The 15811-nt window shown below is 42.7% G+C and overlaps 1 protein-coding gene across 1 annotated transcript in view; it reads right to left on the reverse strand.

Annotated features, from left to right (window-relative positions):
• Nucleotides 1–9340: 9340 nt before the first annotated feature.
• Nucleotides 9341–15811, reverse strand: part of SIGLEC1 (sialic acid binding Ig like lectin 1) — an 87984-nt gene continuing 81513 nt past the window's right edge. The window contains exons 18-23 of the mRNA XM_056552918.1: nucleotides 14484–14732; nucleotides 13526–13828; nucleotides 12385–12481; nucleotides 12166–12235; nucleotides 11432–11542; nucleotides 9341–9492 (exon numbers count right to left, since the gene is read on the reverse strand). Coding sequence (XP_056408893.1) covers nucleotides 11447–11542; nucleotides 12166–12235; nucleotides 12385–12481; nucleotides 13526–13828; nucleotides 14484–14732 — 815 coding nt within the window. The 3' untranslated portion in view covers nucleotides 9341–9492; nucleotides 11432–11446. The remainder of the gene's footprint in view (nucleotides 9493–11431; nucleotides 11543–12165; nucleotides 12236–12384; nucleotides 12482–13525; nucleotides 13829–14483; nucleotides 14733–15811) is intronic.

A 15811-nucleotide genomic window follows, 5' to 3' on the forward strand; every position in this document is an offset into this window, starting at 1 on the left:
ATAGTCGCAGCAGTATACAGATGGAGCTGGAGGGGAGGTGTATAACTACTATATATCCTGATCCTATAGAGATAGCAGCAGTATATAGATAGAGCTGGAGGGGAGGTGTATAACTACTATATATCCTGATCCCATAGAGATAGCAGCAGTATAGAGATAGAACTGGAGGGGACGTGTATAACTACTATATCTACTGATCCTATAGAGATAGCATCAGCAGTATACAGATAGAGCTGGAGGGGAGGTGTATAACTACTATATATCCTGATCCCATAGAGATAGCAGCAGCAGTATACAGCTAGAGCTCGAGGGGAGGTGTATAACTACTATATATCCTGATCCCATAGAGATAGCCGCAGCAGTATACAGATGGAGCTGGAGGGGAGGTGTATAACTACTATATATCCTGATCCTATAGCGATAGCAGCAGTATACAGATAGAGCTGGAGGGGAGGTGTATAACTACTATATATCCTGATCCTATAGAGATAGCAGCAGTATACAGATAGAGCTGGGGCGGGGCGGGGGGGGAGGGGTGTATGACTACTTTATATCCTGATCCTATAGAGATAGCAGCAGTATACAGATAGAGCTGGGGGGGGCGGGGAGGTGTATGACTACTATATATCCTGATCCTATATAGCATCATCAGTATACAGATAGAGCTGGGGGGCGGGGAGGTGTATGACTACTATATATCCTGATCCTATAGAGATAGCATCATCAGTATACACATAGGGTGGGAGGGGCTGTATATCACTACGATCCATCCTGTTACACAAATCACTTAAGTCTATAGAGACATACTATACTTTACTGCCATCTAGTGTTTATGCTTAGAATTGCATATGATTATTTATTTATTTTTATTTAAAAAAATATATAAATTTTTTTTGTAATTCGGAAATCTCTTTGCTAAGATACATTACTAAGTTTTCAAATATTTACTTGTACTATCGATTTATGCAAATCTTGTTAAAAGTGACCATTTCACGTGTATGTTACCCATGGAGAAGACTTTATTGTAATATATACAGGATAATACTGGTTCGGAAAGAATGTGGTAAATGTATGATGCTCAACATTACAGTATTACACTGAAGAGAACGTCCAGCACTCGATGTCCGTAGCAATAGTGTTTATTGGCATAAAAACAGATACATGAACAGGACAGAGCGTAAGCCTACGCGTTTCAGGTAACAAGACCCTTAGTCATGGCATAAAACAACCCCAAAGGTAAAACTATTTATAGTATAACAATTAGTCATGTGACTGCCTCAGCGAATAGAGGTAAAACATGGAACTGGATTACAAATATTCATAAATTATACATATACAGAGGCAAAGAAGTAGACATGGTAACAAAATCTTTACAGGATTGGTTATAACATAAATGGATAAATAATCTAGTATCAAAAGGTTGTCTACATATACTGTAGTTGACCCTATGTAACCGTGTCATGGAACCCTATAATGTTAGACCCAGTGCGACTATAAAACGACTGTGCTACATACTGTCGCAATTAGTATCGGAGTCTCATGACACGGGCACACAGCGCAGGAAAAAGGGGGAAAGGGCATATCAATACGTAAGAATAAGATCATGTCTTAAATTAAGTCCAGCCGGTTGCCGGGTGCCTAGTAGAAAAATCCAATAGGATTCCCGGTTCAGGAGAGATCTCCTCAAATCGCCGCCTCGTGACATTCTCTTGACTCGTTCTATTCCTACTACCCTAAGGGACTCTGTATTGCCCTGATGTACATCCCTGAAATGTTTAGATAATGCTGAAATATTGAATTGTAGATTAGAGCAGTCAGACAGATGTCGTCTAATTCTAACTTTCAGTGGTGTGGACGTGCAGCCTACGTATTGGCACCTGCATGTTTCACAGGAGGCCAAATATACCACATATTTTGAATTACAATTAATGTATTCTTTGATACTATATAGTAGGTTGTTACTGTATGACCTGAAATCCCTCGATACATGCATGTGTCTGCAGGTGACACACGTGTTATGGCCGCATTTCCAATTACCTGGACTATGGAGCCAGGTTGGATTGCTGGGAGTAGCACTGGTATTAAACATACTAGGTGACAGTTTGTTACCCAGAGAGGGGCCTCGTTTAGAGACCATTTTAAATCCTGAAGACGTGCCCACAGAGCATGTGGAGGCATCGGGATCTATTGCCGGACCGACGGAGAAAACTCCTGAGTTGGATAGAGCAGGAAAAGCACGCTCTGTTTTCGGGTCCTGTTTTGAGAATATGAGTCCCGCTGCACCACCGGATCTCATCTGCCTCATGCGACAACTTGAGATTACACAAGGTAAAGAGTTAAAGACATGGTGGGACTTTACTACTCTTTCCACTTACAAAGAAAAAGATATGATTCCTCGTGGTCTGCGCATTAAAAAGAGACCTACAAGAATTTTTTCACCTGCCTTCGAAAACAAATGGGACTCAGCCCTAAACAGATGCTCTCAGGAGCTAATCAGCTATATTATAGAAGAAGAGCAATTGGAGCTAACATCCCTACAAAATGAAATTTCGGACATCAAAACCAAAATTAATATGTACGTTGGCAGTGTTGATCTACAAGTCCTAGAAGAAAAAGTTAAAAACAATATGGACACATTGGAATCTAACATAATGGATATCAAAAAAGAAAAATGTAAACGGGACATTCATGATTACCAACAAGATGCAGTGTACACCTGGGCGGCCCAACGTCGTCAGTCGGTTACCACAGGAGATGCCACACCCAAATCCATCTTGAGAAACAGGTCTGGGTCTCGTAAACGGAATAAGAAAAACCGCAATGCAAAACGGCGGGTCAGCTTTTCGGATGTGGACAGTGCACAGGATCATACTTCCTCCAATGAAAGTTTGGCTCTCGGGGCCACGGCCTCAAGTATAACTCCGGTAAGCCAACAAACCGGATTGGGGTTTCACCGCCGCAACGACCTAGCAGAAGAGCGGGGCGCAAGCACCGGAGACATAGGCTATATGCTGAGACCCCGGCAGCCGAACAAGTGAGTGACTCTATCATTAATTTGACCCCATTCATCCTGTCCACTCCACAGATCACTGCACTTTGCCGTGGACTTAATTTTGTGCCCTCATGTGACTTTAATCTGTTCTCTACTATTCTGGATGTGAATAGGTGGGCACGTAAACTGACACTTAAGAGACATTTTGCCCTGATTGATATTTCCACTGGGAAGCAGGATGTATGTTCTCCCCCTGTACGGGTTCCATCCTTACCTGGGCATCCTCCCACACCCCCAAACCCCGATATACATTCGAGTTCTACTGTATCTGTGGATTTTTCAGACCAAATTAATTTGATAAATTTAAATGCATTGTCTAATGAGTCTGTGTCCCTGTGTGATGAAGGTTTTCCCTTTCGTTCTGCCAATCCTGATTTCTACCCTGTGGCCTCCCGTCCGGGGGCCCTGGATAGATTTCAGGAATTGGTAGAACGAGATTTGGTAAAATTAAAAAGTACAACAAAAAATGTTTTCAAACATCACAATATGACTAAGGAGGAAATGGAGGGCATTGAAAGTTTACATAAAAACAAAAATTTGGTAATCCGAAACTCGGATAAGGGAGGTACTATAGTAGTGATGTATTCGGATCTGTATGAGCATCTGAATATGTGTATGCTCAACGATCCGGACACATACAAGAGGTTGTCAGGAGATCCTACCCCCACCAGCCAAAGAGATTTAGGTCGATTACTGGATGATGGAGTACAACGGGGTGTTATTAGTATCAAAATGAGAGAATATTTATTTGTCCAGCACCCTGTCATCCCAGTCTTCCACTCTCTCCCCAAGGTCCATAAGGGGGTGTTCCCCCCTCCCTTACGTCCCATTGTGGCTGGGATTGGATCCTTGGGAGAGAGACTGGAAGAGTGGGTTGATAGTTTCTTACAGCCTCTTGTTTCCATTACTCCGTCGTACATACGGGATACCAAGCATGTCTTACACATCATGGATGGAGTGCAGTGGCAGGAGAATTTCTCCTGGGCAACGTGCGATGTCACTGCACTCTACCCATCTATCCCGTGGGGTGAAGGCTTACGGCCTCTGTCCAGACATATGGATCTGTATAGTAGATACTCCCCTGATCTGAAGCTTTTCATTTTAGAAGCTACCGAATTTTTGTTAAAGAACAATTTTTTTATGTTCAATGGTTGCTTTTTTCTTCAGATCAGTGGAGCATCTATGGGCGCTAAATACTCGCCTTCATTTGCGAATATTTATATGTCCCAGTGGGAAGAAACACACATTTTCTCTACATCTAACCCTTTTTACAACTCTATAAAATGGATAGGAAGATATATTGATGATCTCATTGTGATATGGAGGGATACTGAGCCAAGATTTTGGGAATTTGTGAGATATATAAATGAGAATCAATTGAATCTCAAATTCACTGCATCTTTCTCACGATTGAATATTCCATTTCTAGATGTTAGATTTTCCACAGATGGACAGCATGTTGTTTCTTCTCCATTTCGCAAAGATGTTGCAGGCAACACTATCTTGCAGGCAACATCTTGCCACCCCCATCATGTTACGGCCAACATACCGTATGGGGAGTGGTGTAGGTTACGGCGCAACTGCACCCAAAAAGATATATACGAGGTGGAGTCTGAACAACTACATAATAGACTAAGAGACAGGGGCTATGATGACAAAACACTCAAACTAGCCAAGAATAGGGCAGATAAACTAAGTAGAGAGTCACTTATTATACACACAGAAAAGAGTAAGGAGACACACAAAAGTGGGGAATCTGTTCCATTTTTTATTACCCAGTATAGTAGACAGTTTAACCAAATAGGACGAATTATGAAGAAATATCTTCCTATTTTGTATCAGGATCCGATTCTGGGAAAAATCACGTCTTCAGGATTTAAAATGGTCTCTAAACGAGGCCCCTCTCTGGGTAACAAACTGTCACCTAGTATGTTTAATACCAGTGCTACTCCCAGCAATCCAACCCGGCTCCATAGTCCAGGTAATTGGAAATGCGGCCATAACACGTGTGTCACCTGCAGACACATGCATGTATCGAGGGATTTCAGGTCATACAGTAACAACCTACTATATAGTATCAAAGAATACATTAATTGTAATTCAAAATATGTGGTATATTTGGCCTCCTGTGAAACATGCAGGTGCCAATACGTAGGCTGCACGTCCACACCATTGAAAGTTAGAATTAGACGACATCTGTCTGACTGCTCTAATCTACAATTTAATATCTCAGCATTATCTAAACATTTCAGGGATGTACATCAGGGCAACACAGAGTCCTTTAGGGTAGTAGGAATAGAACGAGTCAAGAGAATGTCACGAGGCGGCGATTTGAGGAGATCTCTCCTGAACCGGGAATCCTATTGGATTTTTCTACTAGGCACCCGGCAACCGGCTGGACTTAATTTAAGACATGATCTTATTCTTACGTATTGATATGCCCTTTCCCCCTTTTTCCTGCGCTGTGTGCCCGTGTCATGAGACTCCGATACTAATTGCGACAGTATGTAGCACAGTCGTTTTATAGTCGCACTGGGTCTAACATTATAGGGTTCCATGACACGGTTACATAGGGTCAACTACAGTATATGTAGACAACCTTTTGATACTAGATTATTTATCCATTTATGTTATAACCAATCCTGTAAAGATTTTGTTACCATGTCTACTTCTTTGCCTCTGTATATGTATAATTTATGAATATTTGTAATCCAGTTCCATGTTTTACCTCTATTCGCTGAGGCAGTCACATGACTAATATTTATACTATAAATAGTTTTACCTTTGGGGTTGTTTTATGCCATGACTAAGGGTCTTGTTACCTGAAACGCGTAGGCTTACGCTCTGTCCTGTTCATGTATCTGTTTTTATGCCAATAAACACTATTGCTACGGACATCGAGTGCTGGACGTTCTCTTCAGTTTGCTACATTGGGCGGTTGCGATTCCGCCAGTCCGTGCACACCTGAGTCCAGTGGGAGGTGAGAGCTGTCTTCTTATCGGCATTACAGTATTACAGTATTTAAATCAGTGTTCTCCCAACAGTGTGCCTCCAGCTGTTGCAAAACTACAACTCCCGGCATGCCCGGACAGCCAACGGCTGTCCGGGCATGCTGGGAGTTGTAGTTTTGCAACAGCTGGAGGCACGCTGTTGGGAAAACACTGATCTACATGTATGATGCTCGACATTACAGTATCTACATAGCTCACGCTTACTCATGTTGATAACATTTATATGGTACAAGTAACTTACATTAGACTTAACCCCCCCCCTTCCCCATAGAGACAGCAGTAGTATACAGACAGAGCTGAAGGGGAGGTGTATAACTACTACATCTACTGATCCCATAGAGATAGCAGCAGCAGTATACAGATAGAGCTCAAGGGTAGGTGTATAACTACTATATATCTTGATCCTATAGAGATAGCTGCAGTATACAGATAGAGCTGCAGTATACAGATAGAGCTACTATATATCCTGACCCATTAGAGCAGTGTTTCTCAAGCTCGGTCCTCAAGTACCCAATACAGGTCCTGTTTTCAGGATTTCCTTAGTCTTTCACAGGTGATATAATTATGGTCAGTGCATCAGGCATCACCACAGTTATATCACCTGTGAAAGACTAAGGAAATGGAGGACCGAGGACCGAGCTTGAGAAACACTGCTATAAAGATAGCAGCAGTATACTGATAGAGCTGGGGTGGGGGGTAGGTGTATGACTATTATATATCCTGATCCCATAGAGGTAGCAGCAGCAGTATACATATAGAGCTGCAAGGGGAGATGTATAACTAATATATATCCTGATCCCATAGAGATAGCAGCAGTATACAGATAGAGCTAGGGGCGGGGAGGTGTATGACTACTACATATTCTGATCCTATAGAGATAGTAGCGGTATACCGATAGATCTGGGGGTGGGGGGTAGGTGTATGACTATTATATATCCTGATCCCATAGAGGTAGCAGCAGCAGTATACAGACAGAGCTGCAAGGGGAGATGTATAACTAATATATATCCTGATCCCATATAAATAGCAGCAGTATACAGATAGAGTTTGGAGACGGGGAGGTGTATGACTACTATACATCCGGATCCTATAGAGATAGAGCTGAGGGGGGGGGAGGGGGTAGGTGTATGACTATTATATATCCTGATCCCATAGAGGTAGCAGCAGCAGTATACAGACAGAGCTGCAAGGAGAGATGTATAACTAATATATATCCTGATCCCATAGAGGTAGCAGCAGTATACAGATAGAGCTGAGGGATGGGGAGGTGTATGACTACTACATATCCTGATCCTATAGAGATAGCAGCAGTATACAGATAGAGCTGGGGGGGTAGGTGTATGACTATTATATATCTTGATCCTATAGAGATAGCAACAGTATACAGATAGAGCTGAGGGATGGGAAGGTGTATGACTACTATATATCCTGATCCTATAGAGATAGCCACAGTATACAGATAGAGCTGGGGGGCGGGGTAGGTGTATGAATATTATATATCCTGATCCTATAGAGATAGCAGCAGGATATAGATAGAGCTGGGGGGGGGGAGGTGTATGACTACTTTATATGATCCTAAAGAGATAGCAGCAGTATACAGATAGAGCTGGGGGGGGGGGGCAGGGTGGTGTATGACTACTTTATATCCTGATCCTATAGAGATAGTAGCAGTATACGGATAGAGCTGGGGGGGGGGGGCGGGGAGGTGTATGACTACTATATATCCTGATCCTATATAGCATCATCAGTATACAGATAGAGCTGGGGAGGAGGGGAGGTGTATGACTACTATATATCCTGATCCTATATAGCATCATCAGTATACAGATAGAGCTGGGGGGGAGGGGAGGTGTATGACTACTATATATCCTGATCCTATAGAGATAGCAGCATCAGTATACAGATAGGGTGGGAGGGGATGTATATCAGTACGATCCATCCTGTTACACAAATCACTAAAGTCTATAGAGACATACTATACTTTACTGCCATCTAGTGTTTATGCTTAGAATTGCATATGATTATTTATTCATTCATTTATTTACATTTATTTAATTTTTTTTTTTGTAATTCGGAAATCTCTTTGCTAAGATACATTACAAAGTTTTCAAATATTTACTTGTACAATCGATTTATGCAAATCTTGTTAAAACAAAAGTGACCATTTCACGTGTATGTTACCCATGGAGAAGACTTTATTGTAATATACAGGATAATACTGGTTCGGAAAGAATGTGGTAAATGTATGATGCTCAACATTACAGTATTACAGTATTTAAATCAGTGTTCTCCCAACAGCGTGCCTCCAGCTGTTGCAAAACTACAACTCCCAGCATGCCCGGACAGCCAACGGCTGTCCGGGCATGCTGGGAGTTGTAGTTTTGCAACAGCTGGAGGAACGCTGTTGGGAAAACACTGACTTACATGTATGATGCTCGACATTACAATATCTACATAGCTCACGCTTACTCATGTTGATAACATTTATATAGACAATAGTGCATCATTATTTGCAAAAATTACTTTATTATTAGTCTTTACTATAATATATATATATATATATATATATATATATATATATATATATATATATATATGTGTGTGTACATATTGCTATTAAAGGGGTATTCCAGGGAAAAACTTTTTTTTTTTACATCAACTGACTCCAGAAAGTTAAACAGATTTGCATATTACTTCTATTAAAAAATCTGAATCCTTCCAATAATTATCAGCTGCTGAAGTTGAGTTGTTCTTTTCTGTCTGGCAACAGTGCTCTCTGCTGACACCTCTGCTTGTCTCGGGAACTGCACAGAGTAGAAGAGGTTTGCTATGGGGATTTGCTTCTACTCTGGACAGTTCCCGAGACAGGTGTCATCAGAGAGCACTTAGACAGAAAAGAACAACTCAACTTCAGCAGCTCATAAGTACTGAAAGGATTACGATTTTTTTCTTATAGAAGTAATTTACAAATCTGTTTAACTTTCTGTAGCCAGTTGATATATATATATATATATATATATATATATATATATATATATATATATATATGTGTGTGTGTATATATATATATATATATATATATATATATATATATATATATAAAGTTTTTTCTGGATAACCCCTTTAAGGGCAGCAGTAGCGTGGAAAGCAGAACAAATCATTGCATTCATGACATTTTGCCCCTTAGAAGAAGACCCTCTACAATGTACGGCTAGTGTAACTTTGGGTGGTACAAGTATCTTACATTAGATTCCTCCCCCCCCCCCCCCCTCCCCAAAATCTGTCAATTCCTGAGGAGAACATGGCGGCTAGGTGGGATACAACTATCATGCACAAGTTCCGAAGGTCCACGACGTTCTTCGCCACAAGGTCCAGCACATCTGCCATAAACTTGGGGTCTACAGGAGCACCGAGGGGTTAACATTTCGACTAAAAAATGGAAAAATAATCAAATTATACGGACTCACAGCCAACCATAGAGATAAGAGAACCAAGTAGAGATGGCCGAATGCGTTTCGAGGAGAACGCTACCCCTGACGACCGTTTTGTCCCTAAACGTTTTGCACCTGTTTCGGTCCTTACTGTATCTTAATAACGGTCAGCGCAATTTTATAGGGGCACTGCAGTAGACACTTACATGGGGGACGCTGTGGTTGGCACTAAAAGGGGCCATAGTGGGACTTTTACTATTAGGAGCAGTGATGAGCGGCAGGGGCCATATTCGAATTCGCGATATTGACGATTATTCATCCTATGTTCGCGAAATTCGCGTATTCGCTATGTTCGTTCACTTTTTTTTTTCCCATGCAAAAATTCACATGGAAAATTTGCATAAAAATTTGCATGTGAAAAAAATATATATATATTCGTCATTACGAATACATAGCACTCTATTAGGGCTGGGCGGTATGACCAAATATGTGTATCACGGTATTTTTTGTAACTTATGGCGGTTCCATGGTATATAACAGTATTCCCCAAATCTAGCCCACCCCACTCCCAAAATTATCAGCCCGGCACTGCGCTGTCCCCATCGGGGTAAATACTCACATATCACCTGCAAGCGCTGCCCTCCTTGTCCTGTTTGTTGCGGCCGCCGGCGCAGCCCTCTATACTGTGCGGTATCCCTATACCCGGGGCTAACTAACGCACGTTCCGACGTTGGCCTTACGCTGGGGACGGGAACATTCGGAGAGACGTCAGCCTATCACCGGCCGCAGCGATGTTCTGCCTCGCCCGGTGATAGGCTGAGCCCACTGTCATGTAAGGAGCCGGCTTCTTACATGACAGTGGGCTCAGCCTATCACCAGCCAACGCTCCCGTCTCCAGGTAGCTGGTCCTGACCGACAGGGAAGGTGAGTAAAAGTAAATTCGATTACAGTAAATTCGATTCGTCACAAACTTCTCGGCTCGGCAGTTGATGACTTGTCCTGCATAAATTAGTTCAGCTTTCAGGTGCTCCCGTGGGCTGGAAAAGGTGGATACAGTCCTAGAAGACTCTTTCCTGCCCACCGGAGCACCTGAAAGCTGAACTAATTTATGCAGGATAAGTCATCAACTGTTGAGCCGAGAAGTTCGTGACGAATCGAATTTACTGTAAGTTCGCTCATCTCTATTTATTTTGTTTAACTTTTGGAGCCCGGGCATAGGGATACAGCGTACAGCAGTGGTCTCCAACCTGCGGACCTCCAGATGTTGCAAAACTACAACTCCCAGCATGCCAGGACAGCCAGCGGCTGTCCGGGCATGCTGGGAGTTGTAGTTTCGCAACATCTGGAGGTCCACATGTTGAAGACCACTGGCGTACAGTATAGAGTGTCAGCGCCGGCCCGCAACAAACAGGAAGACGAGGAGGTTAGCGCTTGTGGGTGACATGTGATCACCCCGCTGGGCTGATAATTAATTGGGGCCGGGGGTTGCAGAACAGCGCTAGCGGGCCACATATGATTATGTGGGGCCACTAATGTGGGGACAGTGCTGCGCTGGGCTGATAATTCTTTCATTCCAGAGGGGGAGGGGCCAAACCAGTATTGCGGTATTGGGAAAAATTCATATCGTGCATTTCGGTATTTGGTATCAGCCGATATACCGCCCAGCCCTACACTCTATTCTAAATATTCTCAAAGTGCCGATATTCGCACACCCCCTCCCATAGACTTGCATTGAGGAGGTGGGGCGTGATGTCATGAGGGGGCGGGGCTATGATGTCACAAGCTCCCGGCTCCAGCATTCTGAACAGTTTGTTCCAAACGCTGAGCAGCGGAGTACCCCTTTAACTTCTCAGTGACCTGACTTTACTCTATAGCAGCTGGGAGACAGTACCGGGACATTGCACATCCTCCTCTCTGAAGCTTAAGGGGCTACCTACCTGGATACCCGGCAGTCATTGTATGAAGGTCTTGAATCCAGAAGCCCCACCATGCAAGGTTTCCCAGTCCTGGGTGTTGTCCTCTCCTGTATCACTGTTTTGAATTATATCCTAATAGAGAAACCAGACAAAAAGCTTAATAAGTGTCATCACTAACGCTCACCTACCTAGGGGTTACCCTCTAACTGGATCTCTAAGTAATAGGATCTGGCAATGCTGAATTTGAAAGGAACATTTCCTGAAACATCTGTACCCTTCAGTTTGTCTCTGTAGAAGGGCCAGTCAAGCCCTCTTTGTGGCAGGCAAACTTACAGAGTCAGCTGGGATGAGTGGGCAGGCAAACTTACAGAGTCAACTGGGATGAGTGGGTGAAAGTGAACAATAGAGAAATCTTGTGTAGGTAAAATCCCTGATGAAGATATACAAGTATACTGTACAAAGGAAGAACAGCAAAAGATGGATGTAATATGATTATGGACCCGTTACCCTGTTCATAATGCCTCATGATCAAAGGTCCACTATTGCAGTCAGGGAATCAGTCATCCTGCCGGTCAATAGGTGCACAGGTAAGTATTAAAATTTAGGGCACAATATGGTCCCTCATATTACCGGGGATTTACCTACAGTTTGTTTGACATTATCAGGTTATCAGCTGCATCCACTGATCCTTGGAATACTTTCGTAATATACATTGTATATGTTGTCTAATACAGCGTAAGATGAAAAGTCCTTACACGTGATGGTCCCTTATTGTCCATTTCTATAGGTTCCTCGTCTGTGGTCCACATATATTTCTCTTTACTTCTGCAAAATATTAAGCAAACTTATGTGAAAACACTGGGTTTGTTGTGCCAGACACTAGGTAGGAAAGTGAACGACAACATGTATGCTAGACCACCACTCCTGCCCACCCCAAACAGGACGCTTCAAATAAAGTAAATAAAGTGACTTACTTCTTCCTGCGGATAAGTACAATTATGGTGATGACCAAGAGCAAAATACAAAAGAAAGCCGCCCAGAAGATGACCTTATAGACCAGAGTCTCCAAGTCTGTGGGAAGAAATAAGGACTTCAATTTTAGGTTGTCCTACAGTGGCTTAAAGGGGTACTGCGCTGCCCTAGCGTCCGGGAACATTTTGTTCCGAACACTGAGTGCAGCCCACACTCAGCATTTGGAACAAAATGTTCTTGGACACTGGAGCAGCGGAGTACCCCTTTATTGTTCGCAGCGTAAATGTAGTGGTTACTTAGAGAACTGTGAGGAATAAGAACCAATTTATACTTAAAGTGTATCTGTCAGATCCCCCCCTCCCCCCAAACAAAAAAAAACCTGTTATATGTTGTTCAGTACCTCATCCTGATCATGTACATCTAATTTTTGTGTGTCTACAACCTATATTTCTCTCAGAATTACCTTTACTTACTTGTCATCATTTGTTCAGTGAGGTTTCAATCCATGCAGAGGCATGGAGCATGTCCCCTCTCCTCCTCACTGTGATGACTCCTCCCCCTTACTTTGCTCTGACTCACAGAGGGCCCTGGACCTGCTTGCAGCCCTGTCAATCACTCATGGTGTCCATGACATGTTGATGACCACTGGACACTGCAGGACTGGTATGTGTCCCAGGAGACAGGGGGGGGGGGGGGCATAGTGGCCAGTTTCTTGACTGGCTTTTTAAGTATGAAATACTGGAAAGTTTCTGATGGAAGCAATATCTGGTTGATATGAAAAATATGTCCTGGTTGATATGAAATTTTTTTTTTTTTCATGAAATACCCCTTAAATGTGCTGACAATGCAGTTTTCCAGGGAGAGGAAATCTGCACAATGTTTTATTGACCAACCAGGATGGGGTTCCCTCTCTCCAAGAGTCCCATAGCAGACCTATGATCTGCCACCGTGGTACGTACGCCCTTGATGCTGTGCCTAGAAAACAATTTAGGGAAGGGGTCCTCTTCTACGCACTTATTAATGAAGGTGCCAATAGTTGAGCCGATGATGATAATAGGGGATTAATATCGAAGCCCAAAAATACCGCTTTCTTTATAGGAAAAAACACTTTGCTCGGGGTGCAAAAAGGAAAATATAACCCACCTGTAATATTGATGTCTATGGATAAACTTGCTGTTCCCAATGTGTTGTTGGCTGTACAGACGTAGCTTCCACCATCCTCTGCCGTGATGTCCCGTATCTCCAGTCGTAGACGGTTATACGATGCAGAAGCCCAATACTTGTGACCACGGTCGGCCTGTATCACCGCTGAGCTCCCCAGGAGTAGATCGTTCCTGTAAATTCGGATGGTGGATGGAGGGTGGCTGTCCACACTGCACAATATGATTCCTCTCTTTCTTTCATGGGACTCTAAGAAGGATGAGATCCCCAGATTCTTGGGCCGATCTGTAACATGACAATAAAATGTAGTAGGGGCAACAAGTCAAGCAGACAATATCCATATTACAGGAGAACTCCAGAACACGAAAATTGTCCTCCATACTGCTGGCAGAAAAAAAATAAACAGGTACATACCTTTCTTTGCTCCCCCCGTTGCCTCCGGTAACCCGCTCCGGTCTCCACTGCGATCCTCTTCCTGGTTGTGGGTGGTCGGATGAATCATACTGCACTCAGCCAATGACCGGCCGCAGCGAAGTCCCGACTCGACCGGCGATAGGCTGAGCGGCAGTGTGAGAACGCTCCAAGACACACAATTCTTCACCACACCGGCACCTGCTACCGGGGCCAAGAACGTCACACTGCCGCTCAGCCTATCGCCGGCCGAGTCGGGACTTCGCTGCAGCCGGTGATTGGCTGAGTGCAGTATGACTCACCGACCACCAGCAACCAGGAAGAGGATCGTGGCGGAGACCAGAGCGGGTTACCGGAGGCACCGGGGGAGCGAAGGAAGGTCTGTATCTATTTTTTTTTTTTTACTGCTGGCAGTATGAAGGACAATTTTTGTGTTCTGGAGTTCTCCTTTAATCTCATATCTTCTAGGGGACAATATGATTTTATCAAATGTGAACAAGGGATATTGACTCTTCGACTTTTGACTTACAGAGCACGCTTATTCCAACCAGAGGGGAGGTCCTGCTCCCTATCCTGTGATTTGCCAGACAGTGGTAGGAACCTGTCTCGGAGCTGGACACATTGAGCAGTACATACGTCTCCTGGGGACCTTCATGAAGCCATTTGTTATTCTTGTACCAGATGTAGGTTGTATTTTCCATTCGGGGAACCTCACATGTGAGCGTCACTGAGTGGCCCTCATATATCTCCTCAGATGGTAGTACCGTCAGCCGTGCACCTAAAAAATAAGCCAGAAAACCATCCATGTAAGAGGATTCTTGTGCTAGGGTCTGAATAGTTTTGATAATGCTATAAACAGATGGGAAATGTATCCATTATGGTTTATGCTCACAGAGAAAAAGCACGTCAGCAATTCACTTCCACAGGGGTTTAAAGAGGAATCCCTGTCAGGTATATGAATTATTCCACTCAGTATCCCTGAGCATTGGGTACAGTATTATAGTAGATATATTATTGTATATAGGAGCAGTATTATAGTAGATATATTCTTGTATATAGGAGCAGTATTATAGTAGTCATATTCTTGTATATAGGAGGCAGTATTATAGTAGTTATATTCTTGTATATAGGAGAAGTATTATAGTAAGTTATGTTCTTGTATATAGGAGCAGTATTATAGTAGATATATTCTTGAATATAGGAGCAGTATTATAGTAGTTATATTCTTGTATATAGGAGGCAGTATTATAGTAGATATATTCTTGTATATAGGAACAGTATTATAGTAGTTATATTCTTGTATATAGGGGCAGTATTATAGTAGTTGTATTCTTGTATATAGGAGCAGTATTATAGTAGTTATATTCTTGTATATAGGAGCAGTATTATAGTAGTTATATTCTTGTATATAGGATCAGTATTATAGTAGTTATATTCTTGTACATAGGAGCAGTATTATAGTAGTTATATTCTTGTATATAGGTGGCAGTATTATAGTAGTTATATTCTTGTATATAGGAGCAGTATTATAGTAGTTATATTCTTGTATATAGGAGCAGTATTATAGTAGTTATATTCTTGTATATAGGAGCAGTATTATAGTAGTTATATTCTTGTATATAGGGAGCAGTATTATAGTAGTTATATTGTCCAACAAGATGAGTGGCACTATTGTGTGGTCTCCCTTAGTAACAGGTAAAGTTCTTAGCATACAATGCGAGGCTGTGCAGGTGGACTGATAATCCAGGCTAGACCTGGAGGTGCAGGTAACGGTAAAGTATTCATATAAATCCAAAAAGCGAGTAAAGAAAGAAGTACCGCACTCACCCACTGTCAAAAGCCGGGAACAGGAGAGAT

This window comes from Hyla sarda, chromosome 1, assembly GCF_029499605.1.
Source record: "Hyla sarda isolate aHylSar1 chromosome 1, aHylSar1.hap1, whole genome shotgun sequence".
In the NCBI taxonomy this organism is placed as follows: Eukaryota; Metazoa; Chordata; class Amphibia; order Anura; family Hylidae; genus Hyla; species Hyla sarda.